The 25815-nt window shown below is 58.0% G+C and overlaps 1 protein-coding gene across 2 annotated transcripts in view; it reads left to right on the top strand.

The window, feature by feature from the left end:
* CHST8 (carbohydrate sulfotransferase 8) overlaps positions 1–24763 on the top strand; it is a 120611-nt gene extending 95848 nt beyond the window's left edge. For both annotated transcript variants that reach the window (XM_062176677.1, XM_062176678.1), the window contains exons 3-4: positions 22773–22810; positions 23272–24763. In XM_062176677.1, the coding sequence (XP_062032661.1) occupies positions 22773–22810; positions 23272–24378 (1145 nt within the window). In that variant the 3' untranslated portion in view covers positions 24379–24763. The remainder of the gene's footprint in view (positions 1–22772; positions 22811–23271) is intronic.
* The last annotated feature ends 1052 nt before the right edge of the window (positions 24764–25815 follow it).

Here is a 25815-nt window from a genome sequence, read left to right as displayed (position 1 = left end):
CCCTCCTCAGCCTTCCAGAAGGGCTCCCGACAGGGGCTGTGTCCATGCGGACCGGGCTGAACCCCCCCCCACCACCACCTTCAGAAATCCGTCTATCCTGTGAAGTTACAGGGGCTGTCTTGCCTCTCTGCAATCCATTTCCATCTGGAGTGTGTGATGGGGGTGGAAGGGAGATAAGTTCTTAGAGATTTAGAGTCTCGTTGTAGCTATTAGCTTCAGCCACCCAATTACCCACCCTGCTCCCTACTCCCACAAGACCGGTTGTGAACAAGCAGGGGAGGGCCAGCATTGTGCCTTAGCAGTTAGGCCACTGCTTGCGACTCCCACGTCCCATATCACAGTGCTGGTTCCAGGCCCAGCTGCTCCCCTTCTGGTCACCCCCCACCCCTGCCACCCACAGGGGAGGCCTGGATGGAGTCCCGGTCTCCAGCAGCAGCCTGGCCTAGCCTCCAATGTTGCAGGAATTCAGGAAGTGAACCAGTCCACCAAAGATCTCTCTCCCTCCCTCCTCGCCACCCCGCCCCCTGTAGCTCTGCCTTTCAAATAAATAAAAACAAACAAAATTTCAAAAAAAAAAAAAAAAAAAAAAGAACTAGCAGGGAAAAGTTAACTCTACCCGGACCCCACCCAGAAGTCAGGGAAGCAGGAGACCATCACTCTGTCCCCCTCAACCCCGGTCCTGCAGAGCTGAGGGACCAGTCTTCTTCCCGAGGGTCTGCCCATCTGTGGCTGCCCCAGTGTTTGCTTGCAGTCGCTGGTCCCAAGTCACACTGCTTGTTTGCCGTGTGTGTGCAGAGCTGGTCGGTCAGCACACATGAAGTCCTCCATTTACTTGGCTTCAAGTCACTGCGTGCTTCCATTGTGAATGAATGCATGGGTGTGGAGCTGCCGGCCTGTCTGAGTGTTGAATGGAACTCAAGACTCATCCCATCAGCCCTAAAACACCATTCCCAAGGCTTCACGTGCATTGATTGATTTATAGTCTCAAAAACACCTTGATCTCTTCCCACATTCCCTGAATACCTAGGTAAGGGCTGAAAGCGGGATCTGTCTTCTCTGGCATCCAGGCTCTGGGCAGCTTCCAGCAGGACTGTGGGTGGATCCAGGGAGCTCTGACCAGCCAGGCTGCCGCAGCCAGCAGCCCCTCAAAGGCTGCCAGGTTTCAGGCCAGAAGAGAGCAAGTCTCAGAAGGGGTGGGGACCCTGTCCCTTTCCTTGTAAGTCTTTCCACGCTACTTCTTAGTAGCATTTGAAAATGTTTTCTAACCCAGTTTGTGTTAGCTGCCTGCAGCTTGTCCTGGAATTTGAGCCAACACTAGCCTATGCTGGGTGCATCCAGCGAACTGTGGAGCCCTGAGTGCGGACGTTCAGGCTGGCTCGTAGGCGCCAACCTCGTGCAGCTCCCTCCAGGAGGGCATCGCAGTGGCTGCTGGGGTTCCTGGTGGACGTTCTCAGTCCCTGAGGGGGAGGACACCTCTCCAGTGACCTCCCCTCCCCAGGGACCTCTCTCTAGCCTGTGGTGTCTGTTTACAGAGCTGTGTCCCACAAACCACGTGCCTATTAAGTTGAATGTCTGAGCACCTGCTTAGCTAAGGAGACTTGCAGGACTTCCTGTGGCCTTACAGCTTGGGTGGCCATGCACCTCGGAAAGTTGGGTCTGGGACTAAGACTCCCTGCATGCTTATTCTCTCTCTCTCTCTCTCTCTCTCTCTCTCTCTCTCTCTCTCTCTCTTTCTCTCTTTCAAACATGTACACTCTTGGCTCACATTTCAGGCCATTATATGAGCGTGAGCCTCCCTAGAGTTAAGTCAGCCCCTAGAGCCAGTCTCATGGGGGACAGTGCACACAGTGCACCTGCAAATCTTAGCCTTGAGGAACTGTCCATCCTGCTGAGACCCCATTGATCATGCCAATGGCCAGGACCTCATGTGGGTGGTCTGTAGTGTTGACATTCACATGTCTGTGGTGTTGACAGATTTCACACCTTACATCTCCAGGAGTCTCCTACCCCAGAGAACAGGACCCAGGGCTAAACCATGGGTGGATGGGAGCCAGCGTTGACCTCTGCCCGTGGTCTTGAAGAAGGTCTTCCTTCCCCTTCTGGAGGGCCAAGAAGCCAGGCCCTACCCGGTTTTGATCACCTAATGTCCAGTCGCTCTGTTTCTCGCTGCAGCTTAGGTCCCAGCCAGTGTGGCATCTTGCTGCCAGTCACGCTCCAACTCCCTCTATGGTCCTGCCTGAGTCAACGCTGCCTGTCTCCCCCAAACCAGCGCTGGCCTCTGGCTGCAAACCCACACTTGCATTGCAGCCCTGGCCACATCGGGTTCTCTGGGGAAAACGGACGCTGAGGCAGAGATGTGTGTGCAGGAATTTTTGCTGAGAGAGGAGGCTGAAATACGTCAGGAGCAACATACAAATGTCTACTGTCCATTGCAAGTCAATGTGGACCATTTCTGATATTGCTTTTTGACAGCAGTGGCAAAGAAACTATTTGTCAGACCCGTGGCCACACACCACGTACCTGAGGCCCATAAATCTTCGCAAGCAAAGATCCTACCTGACACAGGATGCGACTGGAGCTGCAGCTTGGTGGAGTTTGTGACAGCCTCCCAGGACTCACCTGTCTGCTGTAGGGACCAGACGGGTGAACTGTGGGCAGACTGGATAGTGATGACTTTCCCCATGTCCTTTAGGTCCTTGACAGTCGCATGTAGCTCTGAGTGTCTCTCCCCTCGGGGAGGCTTCTGTCGGCATCCTCTATGTTGACAGCTTAATTCCCAGGTCAAGACAGAGAGTATCTGGGGGCTGGCGTTGTGGCGCAGTGGGGTAAACTGCCACCTGTGATGCCAGTGTCCCATAGCGGAGTGCTGGTTCAAGTCCCAGCTGCTCCACTTCCCATCCAGCTCTCTGCTAGTGTGCGTGGGACAGGCACCTGCCCCTGCCATCTACGTGGGAGACCTGGATCGAGTTCCTGGTGCCTGGCTTCAGCCTGGCCCAGCCCCAGCTCTTTGGGCCATTTGGGGAGTGAACCAGCAGATTGAAGATTCTCTCTCTCTCTCTCTCTCTGACAGTCTGCCTTTCAAATAAAAAAGACAGGCTTTTTGCCAGCTGTCACATGCTTTTATTCTGATTACACACCCAGGGACTGGGGAGAAGTGATCACCAGGCGGGAGTCTGTGAGCCTTGCGTGGTCCAGATTTGGGCCATGTCGTGCCCGGTCCCCCATATGCCCTTACTCTGCCAGTGGTCCTGCATCAGGTGTCCAGGGCCCAAGTCCACAGACGTAGATGCCAACCTGGACAGAAGTCCAGAGATGTGTGGGTGTTCCCTTCCCACTATTCAAATGAATGGCTGTTGGTCACTTGGGGGAAGGCCCGGGTGATACTGCTTGTGCACCTGCCGTGATGGCCTGGGAGCCATCCCCCTGGGGGCACTCTGCTTCCGTCACTGAGTTCTGGATCTGAAACCTGGGCAAGGGGTTGTCCCTTTGTATTGGGACAGCTATCCTCTACCTCCTGCTCAGCCCTCCTTGATTTCTTGTAGCTGTGTGGCTTGGTCAGCACCCTGGCTGGTGGCCCGGCTGCCTTGTCTGGGGGGTGCCCAGGTCTGCTAACCATCTCCATGGCTCTGTGCGACGGGTCAGCCCATCGGAGAAGTGTGAGCACGTTGCTTTTGGTGGTTAAGCACCAGTGTGTGTTTTTGTGTTTATTTATTTATTTTTCATTGTTAATTGACACAAAGTAATCGTACCGGTTTATAGGGAACAGCGTGGCATCTCCACCCATGCACCCAGCACCGCGAGTTCCTGTTGTCTCAGGACCCCGTCTTCCCTCACTTGTATCATGGAGTCCAGGTCTGCGATGCCATCTCTGGCCCTCAGCTCTGCACGGCAGAGGAGTCGCCGCTGGGCCCCTCTCCCTGGGGCAGACTGATGGCTTTAGAAGCAGGGCCCTGTGCCAGCCTCGCGTGGTGTGTCCGCTGCAGCGCCACCAGCAGCCTGCGCCTTTGCCTCTCCTCCCCCGCCGTCGGCCTCAGCGACCCTCTCGTGTCCACGTCCACTATTTCGAGCGCTCACCTTCTCCAGGTCATCCGAGCAGCACATCTGCCTTGAGCATGGGGTCCTCACCCTGTTGCTAAATCCTGGGGCCCAGGAGAACGCTCCTCTGTCAGCGATTCCTCCTTATCCTGCTTCTCCCATCATCGACTCTGAGCACCCTCACAGTCAAGTTCATTTTTAAAAAAATACTTATCTTGGCCAGCGCTGTGGCTCACTTGGCTAATCCTCCTCCTGCGGCGCCAGCACCCTGGGTTCTAGTCCCGGTTGGGGCACCGGATTCTGTCCCAGTTGCTCCTCTTCCAGTCCAGCTCTCTGCTGTGGCCCGGGAGTGCAGTGGAGGATGGCCCAGGTGCTTGGGCCCTGCACCCGCATGGGAGACCAGGAGAAGCACCTGGCTCCTGGCTTCAGATCAGTGCAGCACACCAGCCATAGCGGCCATTTGTGGGGGGTGAACCAGCGGAAGGAAGACCTTTCTCTCTGACTCTCTCTCTCTCACTGTTTAACTCTGCCTGTCAAAAAAAAAGTTAAGTTGCTTAATTAAAAAAAAATACTTATCTATTCATTTGAAGGGCAGAATGACAGAGAGAGAGAGAGAGAGAGAGATTCCATTTTTCTGGTTCACTCCCCAAATGATTGCAACACTATACTTCCTGCTGCCAGCCAAAGACAGGAGCCAGAACTCCATCCGGGTCTCCCATGTGGGTGGCAGGGACGAGCACTTGGGCCATCCACCTGCTGCCTTCCCAGGCGCAGTAGCAGGGAGCTGGGTCAGCATCCTGGACTCCAACCAGTGCTCTAATCTGGGATGCCATCATACAAGCAGCAGCTTGGCCCTCTGACCAACGCCAGCCCCCAGCGTCAGGTTCCGTGTGTGGTCTCCTGGCTCCTGCCTCCCCCGTTTTCTGGGTCCTTCGCCTCTCTCAGGGCATCTTGCCTCTCCTCCCTTAGCAAGTCCAGCTGGGTAATGCTGGGGGCGATGGCCGGATGGGGACAGGCCCTGGGCAGGGGGCGTGTGTTCACCAGCAGGCCTCTGTGATGGCTTTCATCAAAGGACTGCCAGCCTGTATTGTGGGGGGTGGGACACTTCTGCAGCCCAGGGAGCCATGCGAATCCAAGGCTTGCACGTGCATCAATCTCAATGCCCCCAGCCTGTATCACAGAGGGCAGCATGCTGCTGCAGCCCAGGGGGCCTAGGGAGCCGTGCAAAACCAAGCCTTACACGGGCATCCATCCCGATACCCTCATCCCATTCCCCAGGTCCTGTTCCTTCTCCATTAAGTGCCTGATGTTGCCAAGAACACATCTGAAGTACTGCTGCTCCTGTCGTTAAATCCTGGGACCTGCTTCTTGCTGTAGAAGATAAGAGTCTTTTATTGCCAGCAATTCCATCGTCCTCATATTTCTCAACCTTCAGCCACATTTTTGTCCACCCCAGAGCCTTCTCTTCCAAGTGGATGCTACCCAACTTCACCACGAGTAAACATTTTGAACAGTTACATTGCTGCCTCTTGCCAAGGGCTGTCTGCGCCCCACCTACCGTGGCTCTGGGGTCCTCCTCGCTGGCTGGTTGGCAGGTGGTTCATGTTAGTGTCTATTCCTCGGTAGACTCAGGAAGTGCAGGAAGAGGACTTGCCCTTGGGTTGACACCTGCTGGGGAGGGAGGAAAGCAAGACCAGGTGGCAAGAACCGTGGAAGGAGAAGTCGGGCTGTGACTGAGCCAGGCAGCTGGGGTGGCCCTGCCTGCGTGTCCCGAATTGATGCAAGGGAACTTGTCCTTCAAACCCCACATCTGCCAGTCACAAGATGCAGGGAGCCACGTGGGACCCTGGCTGAGGTGGCTTCCTCCAGCCCAGAATGCTGCATGGCCGTGCTTGCCCGGTCTTACCTGATCCTGGTCACCTCTGGCTCCCAGCCCTCCCCACACTTCCCCTGCCCCTGCACCCCCATCCTGCATGGGACAAGGAGAGCCTGAGGCTTCCCGTATGGGGTGGGGGAGGGGGAGGGAACAGATTTCCCAAGTTGCTTTGCTTATTCTGGGATCGCTGAAAAAGCAACTGTAGCTGGCGTTACTGAATTCACTTCCTTTTTCAGTTTCATTGAAGCCTTTTCCTTCCAAGGGTTGACATTTGGTTTCTGAGATACAAGCAAAGATCCCTGCAAAACTAAAACAGTATTTTTTTTAACATAGCACTTTAGAGCTCTAAAATATGTTCACACGATTTCCTATCAGTTTAATTGAGGCACAATGTATAAATAAGAAAACACACTCACTGCAAATGAGTTTTGACAAATGTATACACAACACTTGCCTCATTCTGGAACATTCCCTCGTGCCCCAGCCCACTCAACCCCTCACCACCACCAATGCCCCCAGGCAGCTGCTGATCTTATTCCATGACCGGAGATCAGTTTTGCCTGTTCTAGAATTTCGTAGACATTAGGTCGCATGGTGTGTCTTCCCTCACATCTGCCTTGTTTTGCTGAGCCTAACGTCTGTACGATCCGTGTGTCTTTGTCACACATATTCAGTAGCTTGCTTCCTCTGATGGGCAAGTTGTATTCCATTGTGCAGAGAGGCCGCCACTCATTTAGCCATTCGCAGTGTACCTGGACACAGGCAGGCGACGTGCCCTGTGCACAGTGGAGCAGCCAGGCGGCAGATGGGCGCTGTGACCCAGGAACGCCAACCTCACGCCAGCAGCACGTAGGAAACGGTGACCTGGCCAAATCACTAGTACATCTTCTCATTTCTCCCAAGGTGTTTATTTCTCTGTAAGATGCGCTAAGCATTTTCTTTGGCTGTGAGTCGAGTTAGCATCCTGCCAAGCAGTATTAATTCAGGGTAATAGTAATTGAGGGGCAGGCCCTCAGAGCAATCTGCTTTGGCACATGCATGTCAAACGGACTATATATCATGACATCAGACATTTGGAGAAAATTGCTTTTCCTCCCTGAATGCCAAGTCACAAATAATTTCAGGTTGGGAAGAGCTCGGGTGAGCACGTGCCTGGCACTGGAGAATGGTCTTACGGACCGTGAGCCCTAGCATCCCAAATGTAGGGTGTCACTTCCAGTCTGGTCCCTGCTGTGACTTACTGGAGTAGGACGCCACCTGGACGCACGCAGCAGGTGGATGTGCCCATCCCCCACCACGAAGAGCCCACAGCTGTACCTTTCATCAGGGCTGTAACCCCCGCTGACAGCAGTCTTCTCTCCTGGGTGGCCTCAGTTTCCCCCCCTGGAGGTGGCCTGCAGGCATTCGTGTGCTGGTGAACCCCATTCTCTGGAGAGGAAGAGAATAAAGCCATGGCTTGTAGCATTTGTCACCTCTGTGCTGTCATACTCCCCCTGTGTCTGATTCCATGCTAACCATGTAAAAACAAACAAGGTGCTTAGCGGTATAAACGCATGCAGGAATGGGCAGGGCGGGTTAGGCCCACACCACAGGACATGGGTACCTGGGTTCGTTCCTGGCTCTGCTCCGGACACCCTGGGAGGCAGCAGTGATGGTTCAGGTGCTTGGGCTCCCGTCACCTACGTGGGATACCTGGAGTGAGTCCCTGGCTCTCAGCCCCAGCTCATCCTGGCAACGGTAGCCATCTGGGAGCACTCTTTGGGTCTCTCTCTCTCTCTCTCCCCTGAATTTTTTCCTCAAAAACTGAGATGGGAAGGGAATAATGACCACAGAATTCTGGGGTGTGGCCCCCCGCAGAGCAGGCGGCAAATGCTGTTGCAGAATGGAATAAAATGGAGAAGATCCAAAGGCGATCATCAACTTGGCCCCAAAGCTGTCCTGGCAGATGTCAGGGACCGAGGTGCAGGGGCCCCAGAGCCCACCCACCACACCTCTGCCCAGCCCGGAGGCTGCTGCTGCTGCTGCCTGCGCTCCCACCCTCAGCTTGCATAACTCAGCGCCATGATGGGGGAGCGTGGAGCCGCCCTCCTGCTGCTCGCTAACTGATGACCATTTTTCTCCAATTAAACTGAAATTGAAGGATCCTTAGACTTAGACATCCAAGTAAAATAATTAGTGCTTAAAATGTTAATTGTGCTCAGTTGTGCGTTTGCTGGTAGAGGCAGCAGGGAAGCCAGCGTGCATGGAGGTGACTTCCTGCCCCGCACCCCGCACCTCACACCTGGCAGACTGTCCTCCCCAGGGGCCCCAGCTGGGGCCATCCGAGGCCAAGACCCTGTGCCCATTCCAAGCGTCCTGGTGTAGAGGGGAGAGCGAGGCCTGCCGTGACCCCCTCATGCTCCAAGTCTCACCCACCCCTTCCGCCCGACCAGCGCTTTGTGTCCTTGCACAGCAGAGTCCACGCACAGGACAAGAGCGAAGAGTCAGGTCCTGTCTAGACCCCAGGCTCCACCCCTGCCCCGGCCAGCAGTGTGGACAAGGGTGAGGCAGGGAGGGGCCTGACCATTGCTTTCTCCAGCCTGTGGGTAAAAGCTGGTCCCCAAAGAAGGACACCGTGTCAGAGGCACCTGCCTGGCCCTCCTGTGTCCATTGGCTCTGTCTCCTGCTTGCTCGGGGCGTGGAGTGAGAGGAAGGGAGGTGGGGGCCGCCCCTCCCAACCCCAGCCCTACCCACCTGCCCTGGGACCTGTAAGCCGGCATCCTCTCCCTCTCCCCCGCCCCTGGCTTCTCCCGCTTTGCCCGCGTGGGAGCCCAGGTTCCTTCTCTACAGAGATGACATGTCTAAGAGGCTTAGTCCTGTTTATGCTATGCGTCCCGAGGAAATCCACTTAGCTATTCCGTGTTCCCTGATCCACCACATAATAAGATTCCTTTATCTCTTGTTGTCATGGGAAGTATATTCTAGCTGATTAATATTAATGTGTTGGCCGATTAATATTAATATCTGAGCCGATTCCTACTTCGCAAGGCACGGGTGTGGACGAGAGCTGTGGAGCGCAGACAGCTGCAGGGTGTCGGCGGCTGCCGGGGGGCAGGAGGAGCAGTGAGCCCGACCCCTCCCGCCGCCCCTCGTCACAGACACCCCGTCGCTGGCAAGGTCTTGTCAGGGCTGCCATGCGAGTGTCTGGACTCTGACTGTGGCAATTAAGATCCCTGCCATCCAAGGCAGCGTATTTCATCGTTTAAATAGCATTTTACATTCTCCTAATGTGTTTCTCCAGTAACTTTGTTAACTTAGGTGGTAAAAGGTTATTTTTGTGTCTGAAGTTGGATGTGTTACCGTTATTTCTTACCTGCCCGGAATTAGAAAGACTTCGGAATGGTGTGTTCTAACGGTCTCATTATCTGCCAGGCTTTAGGAAACAAACAACAAGCTTTCTGCCCTTGTTTTAATCACAGATGGACAGAAGCTTTGTCTTCTGACACCAAAGTCTCCCGTGGAGAGCAGAGGGCTCCAGGGGCTGGGTGGGGGGTCTATGATTTCCTTTGATTGGGAGCCTCGGTGGTCACCGTCATGTGAGCATTGGAGGAGCTAGAGGGAGGGAGGGAGCCGAGCTCCTTGTAGCCCTGGCCCGCTGGAGCCTGCCTGTAGCTGCGGAGCGTCCCTGGCTCCAGCAACCCCTCTGTCCAGCCCCAGCCCTTGCGGGGCTCCATCTCAGATACTTTGGTCTGGACTTCAAATGGCATCCACCCACATAACACACCATCACCCACGAACACACCACCGCCCAGGTACACACCATCTACTCACACATCATCTACCTGTATACATGCCACCCACCCACGTACACGCCATCCACCCACATACACACCACCCACCCATGAACACACTATCCCCCCACGCACACACTTTCCATGTACACACCACCCACCCATGTACACACCCACATACATGCCATCCACATACATACCACCCACCCACATACATGCCATCCATCTGTGTAACCTCCAAATCCATCCATCGACATCCAACACCTGCTCTACACACCATTCACACAGCAGCAACATGCCACCATCCACACACCAACACATCATCCACATGCCACCTACATGCCACGCACATGCTATACACATACCATCCACAGCATCCACACGCCATTCACACAGCAGCCACACACCATCCATATACCGTCTACCGTCCACACACCATTCACACGCCATCCACACTCCACACAGTACCCACATACCAACCACATGCCAACCACATGCCATCCACTCACTGTCTCCCATGCACGGTCTCCCACATGCCGCCTGCTGTCAACGTGCTACCCACTTACACCCACCTGACGTGGAAGACACCATTTGTGCAGCACAAGAGCCCCTCCCCACCCTGATTCCCCCACCCACACCTCCCTGATAAATATGCCAGGAGCAGAGTGGACCCACATATCTAGCAATGGAGCTCTGTCTCCCAGAACCCAGCATCCCAGCCACTGTGAGCCGTGACCTCTGTTGGACAGACCGTCTTAGCCCCAAGCCGGGGGGCTCTGCCAGGAACACAGCCCTCTGCCCCCAGCAGAGGCTCCTCTGTGTTCCCCCAGGTGTGAGGAGACCTTGCCCTGAAACTTGACCCCAGGCCTCTCCCTCCTTCCCCCTGTTTTAGTGCCGGGGACAGGATTCATTCTACCAACAAGGAGACTCCTGCTCTCACAGGTGCACTGTCCTACTACTCTGAGAGAGGAGTCCTGGCCACCTCCCTGGCTCTGAGGCAGCTCCCTGAGTGTCACCTGCCCTATGCGCCATCTCCAGCCTCTGCCCTGTCTCTTGGGGACAGCTGGTCCCAGGGGTAGGGCATTGGGGTTGGGGTGGCAGCGTCTCCTTACAGAAGACTAGCCGAGGACACAGGTAGAAAAGCCAGGCTTCCGGTTTCTACCCGACGCCAGGCTGGGCTCTGTCCAAATCCAATGTGAACCCTGAGGTTGAGTTTAGTTCCCTTAAACCCTTGCTCTGCAGGGCAGGGTCTTGGTGAAAAGGGCCTGAGGGATGCCAGCCCAGGGAGCGCCCGTCTGCCGCCTGAGCCTCATCCTTCCAAGGAGCTCAGCCCTGCAGAGCCGCCCTCGCCTGGATCCTCCCTGCATCTCTCGCTTGGGGCTGCAGCATGGCAGAGTGGCTGGAGGCTGGAAATGATATTCTGAAGACACCATGACCTTGGTGCCCAGAAGGGTGCCTTCCTGTAGACTTCCTGCTCCTCCAAGACCCCAGCAGAGTCTCACAGAGGCCGCAAGCATCCACAGGCTTCTGTCGCCCCCGTTGAAGCTCTCCACTGCCCGCTGGCTGGCACCTGTACATCTGGCCCTGAAACCCACAGGTGCCACTGCACAGCCTCCCCAAGTGCCCCCAGTCAGCTCCCAGACAAGCAGAAAACACGCCTGTGGCCGCTGTGTGCGTCTGCGGCGTGATGGATTGCCATCATCCCAATATTTTGTTTGCAGCTGTAGACCTCTGGACATAAATCAGATCATTAGAAGGAGTGACGTTTAATCCTGCAGAAGATGCTGTGGTGCGCTGAGCAGTTTGCACCCAACCAGCGAAATCATTAATTCCAGAGAAGACACCCCTCCCCCCTACACACACACACACACACACACGGCTCCTTGTCGCCACCACACACAGGCGTGGGAGGTCTTTGTTTCCTGGAATAGCACATTTCATGACCATAGGGAACTGCCCCAAGTACATGCCGGGTGATCCGGGCTGGATTCTGAAATCCACTGGCAGTGCGGGCAGCTGGGAGGGGCCGCCTCTGCACCTGTGCCAGCCTCGCTGCTGGGACTTCAAAGGAAGCAGGAAAACAGCTCAGAGCAGCTTCCTCAGCTCCCCTCTCCCGGTGACCCCAGCCCCTCTTAGCAACCATTACCCGGGGAGCGGATTCCATTTGCAAAGCCAGCCACGCCTGATGCTCAGCCTTGGAAGGAAAAGTGTGTAGTCTCGGATGGCATCTTCCGGGCACCTGGCAGGTCCCCCCCATCTCACCCCAGGCAAACCCTGGCATCAGATTCCTTGCACAGGGTACCTCTCACAGATGGAACGGACACCCCCAAAATGCTAGAAAGGACAGAAGACTGGGTGGGGGGGCGTGGCTTCCCCCGAGGGCTCTCCTTAGAAGACCTGGACAAATCTTAAGCACTGGACAGGGCGACTGTGAGAATCCCTGACCGCAGTGTTTGGCTGTGCTCGGCGTCCATGTGCTCAGAGCCGGAGAGGGCGGTGCCGTGCCGACACGCTGTGGGCGGGGCGTGTACCAGGCTGTCCCCAGAATCGAGCGGTGTTGTGGCCTCTGCCTTCACCCCAACTCGGAAAGCGTCTGCCTGCAGGCATCATGCAAGACTGTGGCTCTGTGTCCAGCCTCACCTCTCCCACCCCCTTGCCATCCCCCACGGCCTCCCTCGATGTGGACGGTCCCAGCAGGGCGTTACAGGGGTGGGGGTGCCGACGTTTCCCTCCCGGTCACCCGCCGAGCCCTGACTCTCCACACCCACCCTCCCTCCTGCATGCTGTTTCTGCAAAATCTTGCCTCCCCTCCTCTCCTGCTCCCCCACCCTTCATTCAGGCCTCACTGCTAGTGCCTTACCCACATCAGAAGTCAGAATTCTGGCCGGCGCCGTGGCTTAACAGGCTAATCCTCCGCCTTGCGGCGCCGGCACACCGGGTTCTAGTCCTGGTTGGGGCGCCAGATTCTATCCTAGTTGCCTCTCTTCCAGGCCAGCTCTCTGCTGTGGCCAGGGAGTGCAGTGGAAGATGGCTCAAGTGCTTGGGCCCTGCACCCGCATGGGAGACCAGGAGAAGCACCTGGCTCCTAGCTTCGGATCAGCATGATGCGCCGGCCGCAGCGGTCATTGGAGGGTGAACCACGGCAAAAAGGAAGACCTTTCTCTCTGTCTCTCTCTCTCTCTTACTATCTACTCTGCCTGTCAAAAAAAAAAGAAGTCAGAATTCTAATCCGGCTTCCAGCCTCCTGTGGGGCCCCCCAGATGGCTGCAGGAAGACACATGGACTCTTGGGGACACACTCAGGCCATATCCGAATCTTCGGGCCAGAGGTTTTCGGAGCTGCCCTCTTTGCCCCCGGCTTTGGCTGGGTCCAACTCCAAGTTCAAGGCCCTGCCCTGGGAGAGTCCCGTCTCCTCCCCAGTGTAGACTTCAACCCCAGACCCTTGGCAGAGAACAGCTGGGCTGACTGCCAGGGCTTCCCTCCCTCAGGGCCTGGCCCTTGCAGTGAGTTGCTGGAGGCTGTGTTCTGTTTGGGGGCCCACAGGGTGACCCCCAAAATCCAGCTGCCCATGAGTGTGCCTCAAGATGCTGGTGACAAGAGGGGCCTGGAGCTGCAGCTGCCCATCCCATGCTTGAGTCAGGGCGGGGGGACCAGGGCTGCCGCCGAGGGCACAGCCATCTGTGGGCTCTGCCAAGATGGGGCACCCGTCCCCATGCCCCTGGGCGGCCCCTCTGAGCCGCGCCAGCAGGGACCTCCTTCTCCCAGGGGTGTCTGGAGTGCCTCCTTCAGAACAGAGCCGCGTGCAGCGGGGACGCTTCAAAGAAGCAGCGAGTGAGACGGATTTGCCTTTGCGGCTTTTCAGGGTATCACAGGCAGCAGCTGCGACAGCTCTGACAGCCACAGGCCAGCTCAGTAATTGACGCCGCAGCCGGAACGACACATCCTGAGGCCGGCTAGAGCTGGCCCGATCATTATCTTGCAGTCCGGCCACTTCGGTAATGAGGCCGCCCCACCGGCTGCCTCTGGTGGCTTGAGTCGTTCCGGTGAAAAAAGGCCTGCTGCCTGTGGCTGGCCCTGCAGCACCCATCACGGGCCTGGGCTGCTGGGTGGCCCTGAGACAGCGGGCCCTCCAGGGAGCCCCCTCCGCCCCAGGGCTCTGGCCTGACTCATCTGTTTTTATTTCCTGGTAACCCCCAGGTCGGCAGTTGCACCCTTTTACAGGCCAGATGAGACGTCACCTTGCAGGGCTGGCTGGAGAGTGGTCCCAGAGGCACCATCCCCCACAAAGGACCCCTCCCTCGCCCTCTGACCCTCCAGACAGGGCACCGTGAGGTCGTGGCTGCACAATGCCAGAGCTGTGCCTCCCGGAGGCCCCCAACCAAGGGAGGCCCCTGCCTCCAGTCTGCAGTCTCTCTGAGAAGTGTGGGTCCCGTGCGCTCCCAAGCCTGTGTCACAGGTGGCCGCCACCCACCCACACACACACACACACACACACACACACCACAGATCTGCACCACCACCACCACCACCGCCCGCCCACCCTGCAGGAAAGGGCACTAGAGCTGGCTGCTGGTAGCTCAGGCTGGAAGACACCGTCTCCCTGAGCCCACCCCCTGCCAGTCCCCAGGTCCTGCTGAGGCCGTAGCAAGATGGGAGCTGGTTTGTAGTCCCTCCCCACCTCCTCCGGTAGCTTGCCCCATGGGAACATTCACCCCACGGAGGTCAGTCCACACCAGCCAGCCAGCGGCCAGGGAGCAGGCTGTTGACCACCGCGCTGATCATTCCCCCTGACATTGGCACGGCTTCCTCCTGTTTGGCTCCTTGTCAGCTGGGGCCAGGCCTTGGGCAGCTCCAGCCTGGACATGGGCACCACCCCCTGAGCAGGCTTTCTACTCTGCCTTGGTCCTTACATTCAGAATAACTCCTCCACAGCCTCGAGGCTCCCAGGTGCCGTGGGAGGTGAGGCCAAAAGCCCGGGCCAAGATCAGAAGACCCCCTGCTCACCACCACCATGGTCCTCCTGCCTGTCTGTGAGCCTCCCCGGGTGCAAAGCTTTGTGCTCTGCCAAGAATGTCCTCACAGCCCTTGAGAGCCAATGGATCGTCCCCGCCCCCAGGAGGCGTGACCCAATGCCCGGGCTTGTAGACCTGCCTGCTGTGTTTCTCATTGGTGCCAGCACACGTGGGACTGGTGGTTAGTGCCGCCCTTGCTAGCTGGACTCTAAACTCCATGAGGGCAGGTGCTCTACTGTCCCATCCATGCCTCAGACCCTGTCACTGGTGCCCAAGACACGGCCTTAGTGGAGTGGATCTCATGATGGTTCTGTTGTGGGGGGTCTGCTGGGGGCCAGCACAGTGCACAGGAGGCAGAGGCAGGGGTGCCAGGGCCACGCACCGTTGCCAGCTGATAGCACCAAGTTCATTCTTGTTCGTCCCTTGCCTCCCATCACCAGCTCCTGCCTCTCTTTTCAGACTCTGTGTTGAATGAATACATGGAGGGAGAGGAGGGGAGTGGTCTGCCCTAAGGCTTGTGGCTGTGCACCCTCAGAGACCCCGCAGGGCTGTGAAAACGCACTCCCTACCCGGGCCACATCGTGTGACAGAGACGTGGCCTCACATGCACGCTGCGACAGATTGTGAGATGCACGGGGTCACCACTACGGGTGCACGTGGCCTGGGTAGGGTACAGAGCGTGGGAACGTGGGTGCTGACGCCGCACATGGTAGGCGTCGCTGCTGGCTCTGACCAAGGGGGACTTGAAGCAGGAGCTGAGGGCCCCTGCCTTGTGGACAGGTGGGACGCTGGGGTGTGGGGGCTGGAGCACAACAGGACTCCCCAGCCCCCACCGAGTAGTGGGCAGATGGGCGTGTGCCAAGCGGGCAGACAGCTGCTGGGATCGCAGGCCGGCTAACCGGCTGGCTGGTTGACTGACAGGCAGCTCCAAAGCCGGGCTCTCTGACAGCTCCCAGGGAATTCACAGCCCAGGCTGAGCTGACAGGGAGCTACCCAGGTGAATCGTGGATCGTAATCACAGAGGCGAAGGAATGGAATCACAAAACAAAACAAGCAGCCGTCAGAGCCGTCAGGTGCCCGTCCTCGTCCAGATGGGGAGATTTTGCACTTTCCTCGCCTGCAGGCGAGCCCCAGCCACAGCACAGCCGCTGTCGCAGGCGCTGGGCTGGGAGGAATTGGCTGCTGCTGCGAGGGAACCCAGCATTCGGCAGGCTCGTGCTGCCCTGTTCATACCTCTTAAGATGCCTATTTCAGCCTATGTTACAGATAAGGAAACAGGTTCAGAGAGGTTGAGGAACTTGTCTCAGGACACACAGCAGGGCTGTGGCTTGTTGTTATTTTTTTTCTCTCTTGACATCCTGACCCCTCGATTAAAAGCAATGACTCAGAGTGACTCCGCAGGCAAAGGGACAGGAAGTCCTTGCTCTGAGCCAAAGGGGGCTCCCGCTACAACAAGTCTGGTATTCTTGGAGCAGCTGGAGGAGGCCCACCTACAGAGGCTGAGGCCATGTCTGGCCTGACTCCTGCCTCCCCTCGAGGTCCACACTTTGGCCACAGAACCACCCAGAGCAGCTGGCAATTGTGTCCCTGGGACCCCACTTGCAGGGGCCCCTGCTGCACCTGTGTCCTCGGCAGCCAGAGTGGGCATGGCCACGACAGAGACCAGTCCCCGGGCTGAACCCTGGGGCCCTAGCAGAGAATTTGAATTGAGTTTTCCTCTGAACACCAGTGAGAATTTTTTTTTTTGAGATTTTTTTTCTTAAGATTTATTTGAAAGAGTTACACAGAGAGAGAAGGAGAGGCAGAGAGAGTGAGAGAGAGAGAGAGAGGGAGAGAGAGAGAGAGGTCTTCCATACGCTGGTTCACTCCCCAGATGGCCGCAGTGGCTGGAGCTGCACTGATCTGAAGCCAGGAGCCAGGAGCTTCTTCCAGGTCTCCCACGTGGGTGCAGGGGCACAAGGACTTGGGCCATCTTCTACTGCTTTCCCAGGCCACAGCAGAGAGGTGGATCGGAAGTAGAGCAGCCGGGACCCAAACCTGTGCCCACATGGGATGCTGGCACTGCAGGTGGCGGCTTTACTTGCTACACCACAGCGCCAGCCCAGGAGATTTATTTATTAAGAGACAGTTATAGGCAGAGGGGTCTTCCATATGCTGGTTCACTCCCCAGATGGCCACAACAGCTGGAACTGAGCTGATCTGAAGCCGGGAGCCTCTTCTGGGTCTCCCAGAAGTGCAGGGGCCCAAACACTTGGGCCATCTTGCATTGCTTTCCCAAGCCTTAGCAGCGAACCGGATCAGAAGTGGAGCAGCCAGGAGTCGAATCGGGGCCCACATGGGATGCCAGCACTGCAGGCATCAAGCCAGTGAGAATTTAAGGCCCTTCTGTGCCGTGTTCTCCAGCCAGTTCCTGGGCTGTCCTCCAATTGCTGAGAGCCTTGAAACTTTAGTTTTGCATCTCAGCTGCATCCATGAACAGTCTGCCCCAGATGGGTGTAACTGGTCACCATGATGCAGCCATGGGGCAGCTGGTCCTCCAGCCTTGGGGCAGCAGAGACCTCAGGAGGTCAGAACCCACACTGGTGGGAGAAGAGCCAGATGGAGGGGTATCCACTGCCTGTCTCTCGTCCCTGGAGCGGTCTCTGGCCTGGAGCGCTGCAGATGGCAACCATCTGTAGATGCTATAGGTCAAAGGGAACCAGGTTTCACAGCCACCGGTTGGAAGTGGGGGTGAAGGCATTCTTCAAGCCCTTTGGGCTGGCACCTGCCGCCCAGACTTGGCCCTTGCCAGGCTGTGGGGCTGGGCCGGGGAACTCTGGCTGGGAGTTGTTGGGCTCCTGCCACAACCCCAGGTTCTGCTTCCTTGGGGAGAAGCCCAACACCTGTCCCAGGCCAGCTCGCAGTCTGGGCAGCATCAGCCTTGCCACAAGCATTTGTTGAGCTCCTGATGTGTGCCAGGCTTTCTGCCAAATGGGCACAGATGGACAGGACGCAGTCTCTCTCCCCACGCCAAGGACAGCAAGAACTAACTCAGTCCTTCACCACCGATCAGGACAGGGAAACTATCTCGTCACCTCCTCCCGGCCAGCACTCTCCAGAAGCCCCCTAGATCGCAATCCCCCCCTTGGGCTGGGTTAGTTGTGTTCCCCTGAGAAAAGTGATACTAAAGTCCCGACCCTGGGTGCCTGCAACTCGTGGGACCTCCCAGGGTCTCTGCAGGTGCAATCAAGTGAAAATGAAGTCATGAGGATAGACTTCCAATATGACTGCTGTCTAAGTTTTTATTTATTTATTTGAAAGGCAGAGATGAGAGACAGAGATCTTCTATCCGCTGGTTCACCCCTCAGACAAACAGGCGAGGCTGAAGCCAGGAGCCTGGAACCACTCCCACATGGGCGGCAGGGACCCAAGCGCTTGAGCCGTGACCTGCTGCATCCTGTGTCTTTTTCAGAAGAGGAGAGACCTACACAGGAGGGAAGACAGAGCCAGGCAAAGACAGAGGCAGAAACTGAACCTAGGGTGCCACAGGCTGAGCAGCTGTACAGGCAGTTGTTGGAGGTGGTCAGCTTTTGAACCTGTGGACCGTGAGGAGACAAGTCACCCTCCGTCACCCAGCCAGTGGAAAGACGTCAAAGACCGAGTAACCCAAGATAGAAGGAATTCTGCTTCCAGGCTGCCCAGCCATATAGCCACAGGAGGCGACCCCTTCAATCTGCACTCCCCCCCCCTTCTTCTCCCCTCCCTTCCTTCCTCCCCCCTGCCCCCATATATAACTCGGACTGGTTCTGGCTCCTGGGAGAGCCCCTTGTTCGGAGCCCTTCTGTGTTTGCTGTGGCGTAGGACCTGAAAGTCCCCCCCTTGCCTTCTCCCCTGAGCCTGGTGGGCAGCACACTTCGTGGCCGCCTCTTCTGTGGCTGGCATCCCTGCCTCTGAGGCGGATACCTCCACAGCTCAGCACTGCTGCCCGAGGTCACAGGCACCGGGCACCAACCACGGACACCCAAGGTCTTTCTTGAGCCCACATCCGGTGCAGGAGCTGCTTCCTGCTGGTTGGGAAATGGGACACAGCCCGTGCAGTTCAGGGCATCCGCGTTTGGTTCCACGTCCATGCAACTGCCAGGGGAATCCAGGGCAAGATGCAGGCTTGAACTCCGAATCCTGCATGAGTCGGGGCACAAAGCTGCGGTTGGGGCCTCACCTTCAGTGTCTGCTGTGGCTGGGCCAGCCTGAGCCATGGGAAGCAACCGGAACCCTCATGGCCTGGTGGGCAGCGTGAGTGGACACATACAAGGACTGTGGGTTGTAGGGCAGCCTGTCACAGAGGCTCAGCCACCAGAGACTTGGTATGTGGGAAAATCACCCAGGAAACAGCTCCATCAGGCAACACCAGGAGATTCATGATCCACAGAATCCACGGAACAGACTCTACCCAGGCAGGCCCCCATGCCCATGGCCTCTCCTGGCCCCATCAGTTGTTTCCCACGCCCATTTCTCTGTTGCTTTGATTCCTTAAGCCTGCATACATGTGAAGTCCCCTCCCCAGCTCTCTGCCCCAGACCTGGGCCACCTGACTTGATTATTAAGAACCCAGCCTCACACTTGCTCATCAGCTGTTGCCACTCCTTCGCAGGTAAGTGGGGAGCTTTTCAGCCAAATGCCTAGATGAAAGCTCGGCCACTACAGAGTTCACAGCGTGGAAGCGTCTGGCATCCCCATAACTCACGCCTCGTTTATTCTCACCGATGCGTACTCTTGCCGTACTGCGTGGGTTTCAGCCACTCTACGATGTCACCTGTCCAGAAAGAGAAAGTGGTTGTTTATTTCTTACCATGCAGGGAGATGGAGCTTGTGTACAGATTTTCAGCAGTATGTTCAGGGAGAGACAACTTGGAGAGAGCAAGTGCATGTTGGGGGCAGGCAGAGTCATGGCTTATGTCACTCGACAAGCCCACGGTTCTTAACTAGATTATACATTTGTATGAGGACTTGGAGGTCAGGGTCATGGCACTGGTAGTAGGGATTGTTGGTGGCAAACCTGGTCTTTAGGGGGTGCAGCAGAGGCCGTACCCTAAGCCGCCCTTCCTTGGACACGCTGTGGAGCTGTCCCGGGTCCTGAAAAGCAGCCAGCTGTGGAGTGTCCTGACTTCCGCCTCTCTGTACCCCAGCTTCTTGGCTCTGGCTTGCCTACAACTTAGCGTATTCTTGGCTGCAGCTGTTATCCAAGACATGCATGGGGAAGCAGAGTTCTCCAAGGAAAAAGGGAGACTATCAGGGCTTTGGTCAGGGGGAGAGTCCTTTGCATCTCCTTTATTTTCTGCCATTATCCAAAGGCAGGCATGTGAGGATAGGGTTAATCTTTGCCCCACAAGCCACCAGGAGCTTAAGGATCAAGACCACAGTCTTCACATACAATCTGTTCCTGGCTCTGTCGTGACACACAAGACAATTTTTCTTTTCGAAGGCAACAATTGCAGCCAAGCTCGCTTGGTGAGGGAATGTGGCCAAGAGGTCAGGAGATTCACCCAGCCCCAGGCTTTGTCCAGTAGAAACTTGCCCTCCAGCCCATGCCAAGGGTTCTATCATGGCCAGCCTTGGAACCTCCCTTAGGCTCAGAGCCTGGAGGTCCAGGAGATAGCCCCTCCTAGCCAGTGTGGGCCAACGAAATGGGACAGAAACCACAGCCCAGCACCCTCCCAGGGTGCTGGTGGGAAGTCAGAGCCTCCGGGGACACAGCCCTGATAAGGACATCCTTGTCAAGCTCGCCGCCTGGCAGGGCGCCTTCTGGAAGTGTCTGCTCGGTCCCCCCTCGGCCAGATCTGGCATGACTCATTGGCTGCAGAGGAGTGTGAATAAGCATCGTCACACCTTGACAAGCTGACAGCGGTGACAAGCAGAGTAAATTCCCGTGTCTGAGACTCTGAGGAGGAGAGGTGATATAGCAGAGCCAGCTGCCGTCACCAGAAGAAAATAATTAAGGCGAGCCTGCAGTGCAGAGGCAAGCTGCATGGGCGCAGCGGGGCCCTGCCAGTGAAGGGACCTGTCATCCTCACCGAACGAGCAAACCCCCATAGCTGGTGGGGAAAACCAACTCAGGAAGCCGGCGTGAGGAGGTGGGGGAGGCTGGCGAGGTGCGAGGGGGACGCGGTGAGGGGCTTCCTTTGTCAGGCCAGGTACCCTCTGCTCACCCCACACTCCAAGGATGCAGCCAGTTCTAACAGGGCTTCCCCTTTCCCCTGGAAGCATACACAACACACACACACATGCACACACACACAGGTGCATAACCTGGGGTGCCCAGCAGGTGGAGGCACTCTGCCATTTGCCCCAGGGAAGGGTGCACCCCTGTTTCCAGCCCACAGGGGTAGGCAGAACAAAGAGGCAACGTTCCCAGGTTCTGCCTTCATTTCTGCTTTTTGAGACTTGGGGGTGGTTCCAGCAAACTCAGGCTTTCCAGCCCCGAAGTGAGCTTTGTGCCCCTCCTGCCTTGCTGAGGAGTGGAAGGGACAGTGGGCACAGCCTCAGGTTGGCCAGTGTGGGGTCAGGCCCTGGCACGAGCTCAGTGTGTAAGGCCGGACCCCGGGAGGAATCCAGGAGTTCCACACCAGAGAAGACCAGGCTGCCCACCTGTCAGCTTGGCCCCAGCCACTGACCTCTCCTGAGTATACAGAGACAGCAGGGGAAGTGCTGAGCCCCCAGGACACCTCTCGGCCCCAAGCAGCAGCTGGGGGCCAGGTGTGGTCAGGCACAGTGCCCCACCATGCCAGCTGGAAGTTCTAGCTCTCTGCTTGTGTACAGGGTGGCTGGTTGGTGACTGTAGCTTTTGGCAAATTCTCAGCACAGAAATGTCCACCCACGTGCCACACCAGTCAACTGAACCCCGGCTGCCTCAGGGGCCAGGCAACCCAAACTGCTGAGTAGCCTTCCCCAAGGACCTTCTGTCCTCCCAGGCCCCCCCCCCAAACCAGACCAAACAGAGCCCAAGGGAGGATCCTCTCTCCTGTCCAAAGTTCACACCACCAGAGCTTGTTATCCTGGGTGACCCAGTCCAGCCCCGGTGAGAGGCACCCATGTGGGCAGAGGGGACATTCACGGAGCATGGCCAGTGAGGTGCTGATGGATGTCCATCTGCCCCAGGTCACTGGGAAGGGCTGGCTGGATTCTCCCTCTATGGAGAGAGACCAGGGCGAGCCACGCACAGTCAGCTCCTCCCAGGTGGACCAGCTCAGGCAAAAATCAAGGCAAATGCCCGGGAGAGGGAGTTTCCTGAAGCCAGAAGGGAAGGTGTGTTTTCCGTTGCCAGGCCTGGTGTGGGAATGTGCTGTGTTCTGAATACGGAGAGTTCACACACACCAGAGCCACAGCCTGACTGACTCCAACACAGCTTTCAAAAGCGTTCTTTCCAGGGGCTGACACCGTGGTATAGTGGTCTAAGCCTCCACCTGCAGCACCCGCATCCCATATGGGCACCAGTTCTAGTCCTGGCTGCTCCTCTTCCAAGCCAGCTCTCTGCTAATGGCCTGGGAAAGCAGTGGAAGGTGGCCCAAGTGCTTGATCCCCTGTGCTCACATAGGAGACCAGGAAGAAGCTCCTGGTTCCTGGCTTTAGATCAGCCGTTGAGATCATTTGTGGAGTGAACCAGCCGATGGAAGATCCTTCTCTCTGTTTTCCCTCTCTCTGTAATTGTACCTCTCAAATAAATAAATAAAATATTAAAAAAAAAAAGTGTTCTTTGCCTGTGACTCAGCAGTGTGGGCATACCTGGGCAGGGGTGTGGATGCACCATGAGGCAGGGGTGTGGGCCCACCTGGGCAGGTGCCTCTCCAGTCCTAAGTCACTTTGGGATGCACCTCAACCGAGCCTCAGCTGAGATAGTCATGTCCAATGGGACTGAATGAGTAGCAGGTGGAGGGCTCTAGCACAGAGCCAAGCCCTCTCCCCTGCTCCCAGACACACACCCCCCCCCACCTTTTCCCAGGACCCACCAAGCTCACTCCAGGCTGGGCTGGCTGTTAGGAGCTCACCCCAGGAGGCTGCCACGGGCACCCTCCACTGCTAATTCCTCTCCCCTTTGCTTTTCAGGCGTCAAGTTCAACATGAGGCCACAGCAACCCCGCCAGGTAAATTCGAGTGAGGTCAATCTCAGCGCAAGGCCTCCGGAAAGTGGGGGAGGGCAGGGGAGGAATTTATTTTGGAGCTCATCTTGCGCCCATTCTAGGGAAGAAAGACGCAGCCAGCCCTTTCTAGGAGCCCTGGCAGCCCTGGTTGCCTGGGACCCATGAACTTCTATTCTGTGTTGGGTGGCGCCGGCTAATAGGAGGCCCTTGGGGTTCCTGGGAGGACCGCGCCATCTTGTGGCCGAAATGACACCTGCGCTTCAGGTCCCCAACGTGGACTGGCCGTGGCGCGCGGCTGGGAGGGAGGCCTTTGGATACCGAGCTGGATCTCACACCCTTAGCGGAGAGCCTGTGTCCTGCTCCCTCACTCCAGGGAAAAACCGGGCGTGGCGCAGCCCTGGCCCAAGTGACCCTCAGGGCCGCTGCCCTGTCCCCTCGGGTAACCACTTCTCTCCTTGCTCCAGGACCCCCCACCGGGCCGTTTCCGGGATGGCGACTCGAGGGCACCCACGGCGAGAGTCTCCCGGGACTTGTCCAGCCGGGCCCCCGGGGGTCTTAACCTGCCGGCGCCGGACCAGCCCCCGCCGCACCTGCAGACGGGGGCCCGCCCGCGTGTCCGGCAGCGCCGGCGGCGGCTACTCATCAAGAAGATGCCCGCGGCCACGGCCACCCCAGCCAACAGCTCTGCGGGCCCCGCGGTCCGGCCGCAACCGGGGGCCCGCGACGGCCGTTGGGCGGTCCTGCAACGGACGCAGCAGGAGCGCAAGCGGCTGATGCGGGAGGCGTGCGCCAAGTACCGCGCCAGCAGCAGCCGCAGGGCCGTCACACCGCGCCACGTGTCGCGCATCTTCGTGGAGGACCGCCATCGCGTGCTCTACTGCGAGGTGCCCAAAGCCGGCTGCTCCAACTGGAAGCGAGTGCTCATGGTGCTGGCCGGGCTGGCTTCGTCCACCGCCAGCATCCAGCACGACACGGTCCACTACGGCAGCGCACTCAAGCGGCTGGACACGTTCGGCCGCCAGGGCATCCTGCACCGGCTGCGCACCTACACCAAGATGCTCTTCGTGCGCGAGCCCTTCGAGAGGCTGGTGTCCGCCTTCCGCGACAAGTTCGAGCACCCCAACAGCTATTACCACCCCGTCTTCGGCAAGGCCATCCTGGCCCGCTACCGCGCCAACGCCTCACGGGAGGCGCTGCGGACGGGCTCGGGCGTGCGCTTCCCCGAGTTCGTCCAGTACCTGTTGGACGTGCACCGGCCCGTGGGCATGGACATCCACTGGGACCACGTCAGCCGGCTCTGCAGCCCCTGCCTCATCGACTACGACTTCGTGGGCAAGTTCGAGAGCATGGAGGACGACGCCAACTTCTTCCTGAGCCTGGTGCGCGCGCCGCGGAACCTCACCTTCCCTCGCTTCAAGGACCGCCACTCGCAGGAGGCGCGCACCACGGCGCGCATCACGCACCAGTACTTCGCGCAGCTCTCCGCCCTGCAGCGGCAGCGGGCCTACGACTTCTATTACATGGACTACCTGATGTTCAACTACTCCAAGCCCTTCGCAGACCTGTACTGAGGGCCGGGGCATCGCACCCGGGCGCAGGTGCGTCCTCGCCTGGGAACCGAGATGCACCTGCAGCCACAGGGCCCTGAGAACGGCCGCTGCACCTGTTGCATGCAGCAGGCCCGAGGTCTTGGGTGGGGACCCCGGCCGCTGTCTTGTACCTGCTTTCTCACTCCTCAGCTGGGGACGGTTCCTGAGGGCCACAAGGGGCATCCCAGCAGCTCAGCCAGCAGTTACCATGCCCAGGAGAGTCAGGACAGGGGGACGGGGGTCCCAGCAGCCGGGATTACCCCTGCGGTCCCTTAGCCAATGCCTTGAACCAAACCAAGTGGTTTGCAGCTTTTCTACGATGGTGGGGGGAGGGCACTGGTTCCAAATAAAGCACACGGTTTCCAGAGCAGTAGCGTCTACACTGTGTGGTGCTGTGGAGACACGGCCCCTGCCCTCAGGACAGCCTGAAACAGGCCCCTGCAGGGACGCCCCCGGGACAGGAGAGTCCTGAGTGGGAGGGGAGCCGAGGGGGCCCAGCAGTTCTCATCCAGGGACCACCTCCCCCGCCTCCGAGACCAGGACCCGGTCAACTGGCCTCTCCCATCTCAGACCCAGTGTGACCATCCCAGGGGGTGGGGTGGGGGAGACCTGCGCCCCTCCCCGACCCCTGAGGCCCGTGGGCATCATTTCTACTTGGGCCTCTTGGAAGCCCCAGAGGGTGCCAGCACAGTGCTGAACTCTGGGCAAGCTGACCCTGGGCTCCATGGGGCCCTGCCTCTGGGTCTCAGTGGGTGCAGCTCAGGGCGACAGGGTGGGGGGAGGGGCGGTCATGCTGTCCCTGGCTCTTTGCCCCTCTGGACTAAGCAAGGCTTTGGCCCAGAGCTGTCACCTGCAGACCCCTGCCCCCTGGCACCTCAGAGGAGATGCCACACAGGAAACTTCTCTGAAAGCAAGCCTTCTCCACACCTGAAATGCCCGTGGGATTGTCACGGTCAGGCCTGGGGGGAAGGGTGGGCGGCCACGGCTCTGTTGGGGTTGGTTTCGGGGACTGGGGCGAAGTGCAGGCTCTCTGCTCTCTGTGTGGCAGCCTGCGCCTGCCAGGAGCCCCTGCGTGCCCTCCCGAGTCTTCCTGAGGGACTTCCGTGGTCCAGCCCAGGAGTGCCCAGTGGCCGCAGGAGGCGCTGCTGGGCCCTGAGGCACAGACACGGCCAGACCCAGCCAGGCTCACCACACACGAGCTGCTCCATCTCCCCTGCCCCCACGCTGGGCCCCAGGGGACGCGCCTTGTCCGCAGGGGCCGCGTCCACCAGGATCCTGAGCAGTGACGAGGACCCCCTGCCCGCCCCAGGTGCCGGCTGGACATGGCCCGGGTCGGAGATGAGACTGCACTCGGGGCCTGAGGGACTCCGGAACTCGCGACAAGCAGGTGCCGGGAGGCTTAGAAAGCCAGCGAGGCCA

This window comes from Lepus europaeus, chromosome 19 (assembly GCF_033115175.1).
Source record: "Lepus europaeus isolate LE1 chromosome 19, mLepTim1.pri, whole genome shotgun sequence".
Classification (NCBI taxonomy): domain Eukaryota; kingdom Metazoa; phylum Chordata; class Mammalia; order Lagomorpha; family Leporidae; genus Lepus; species Lepus europaeus.
The sequence above is the reverse complement of the archived record's forward strand: the minus strand, read 5'-3'. Positions and strand labels throughout refer to the sequence as shown.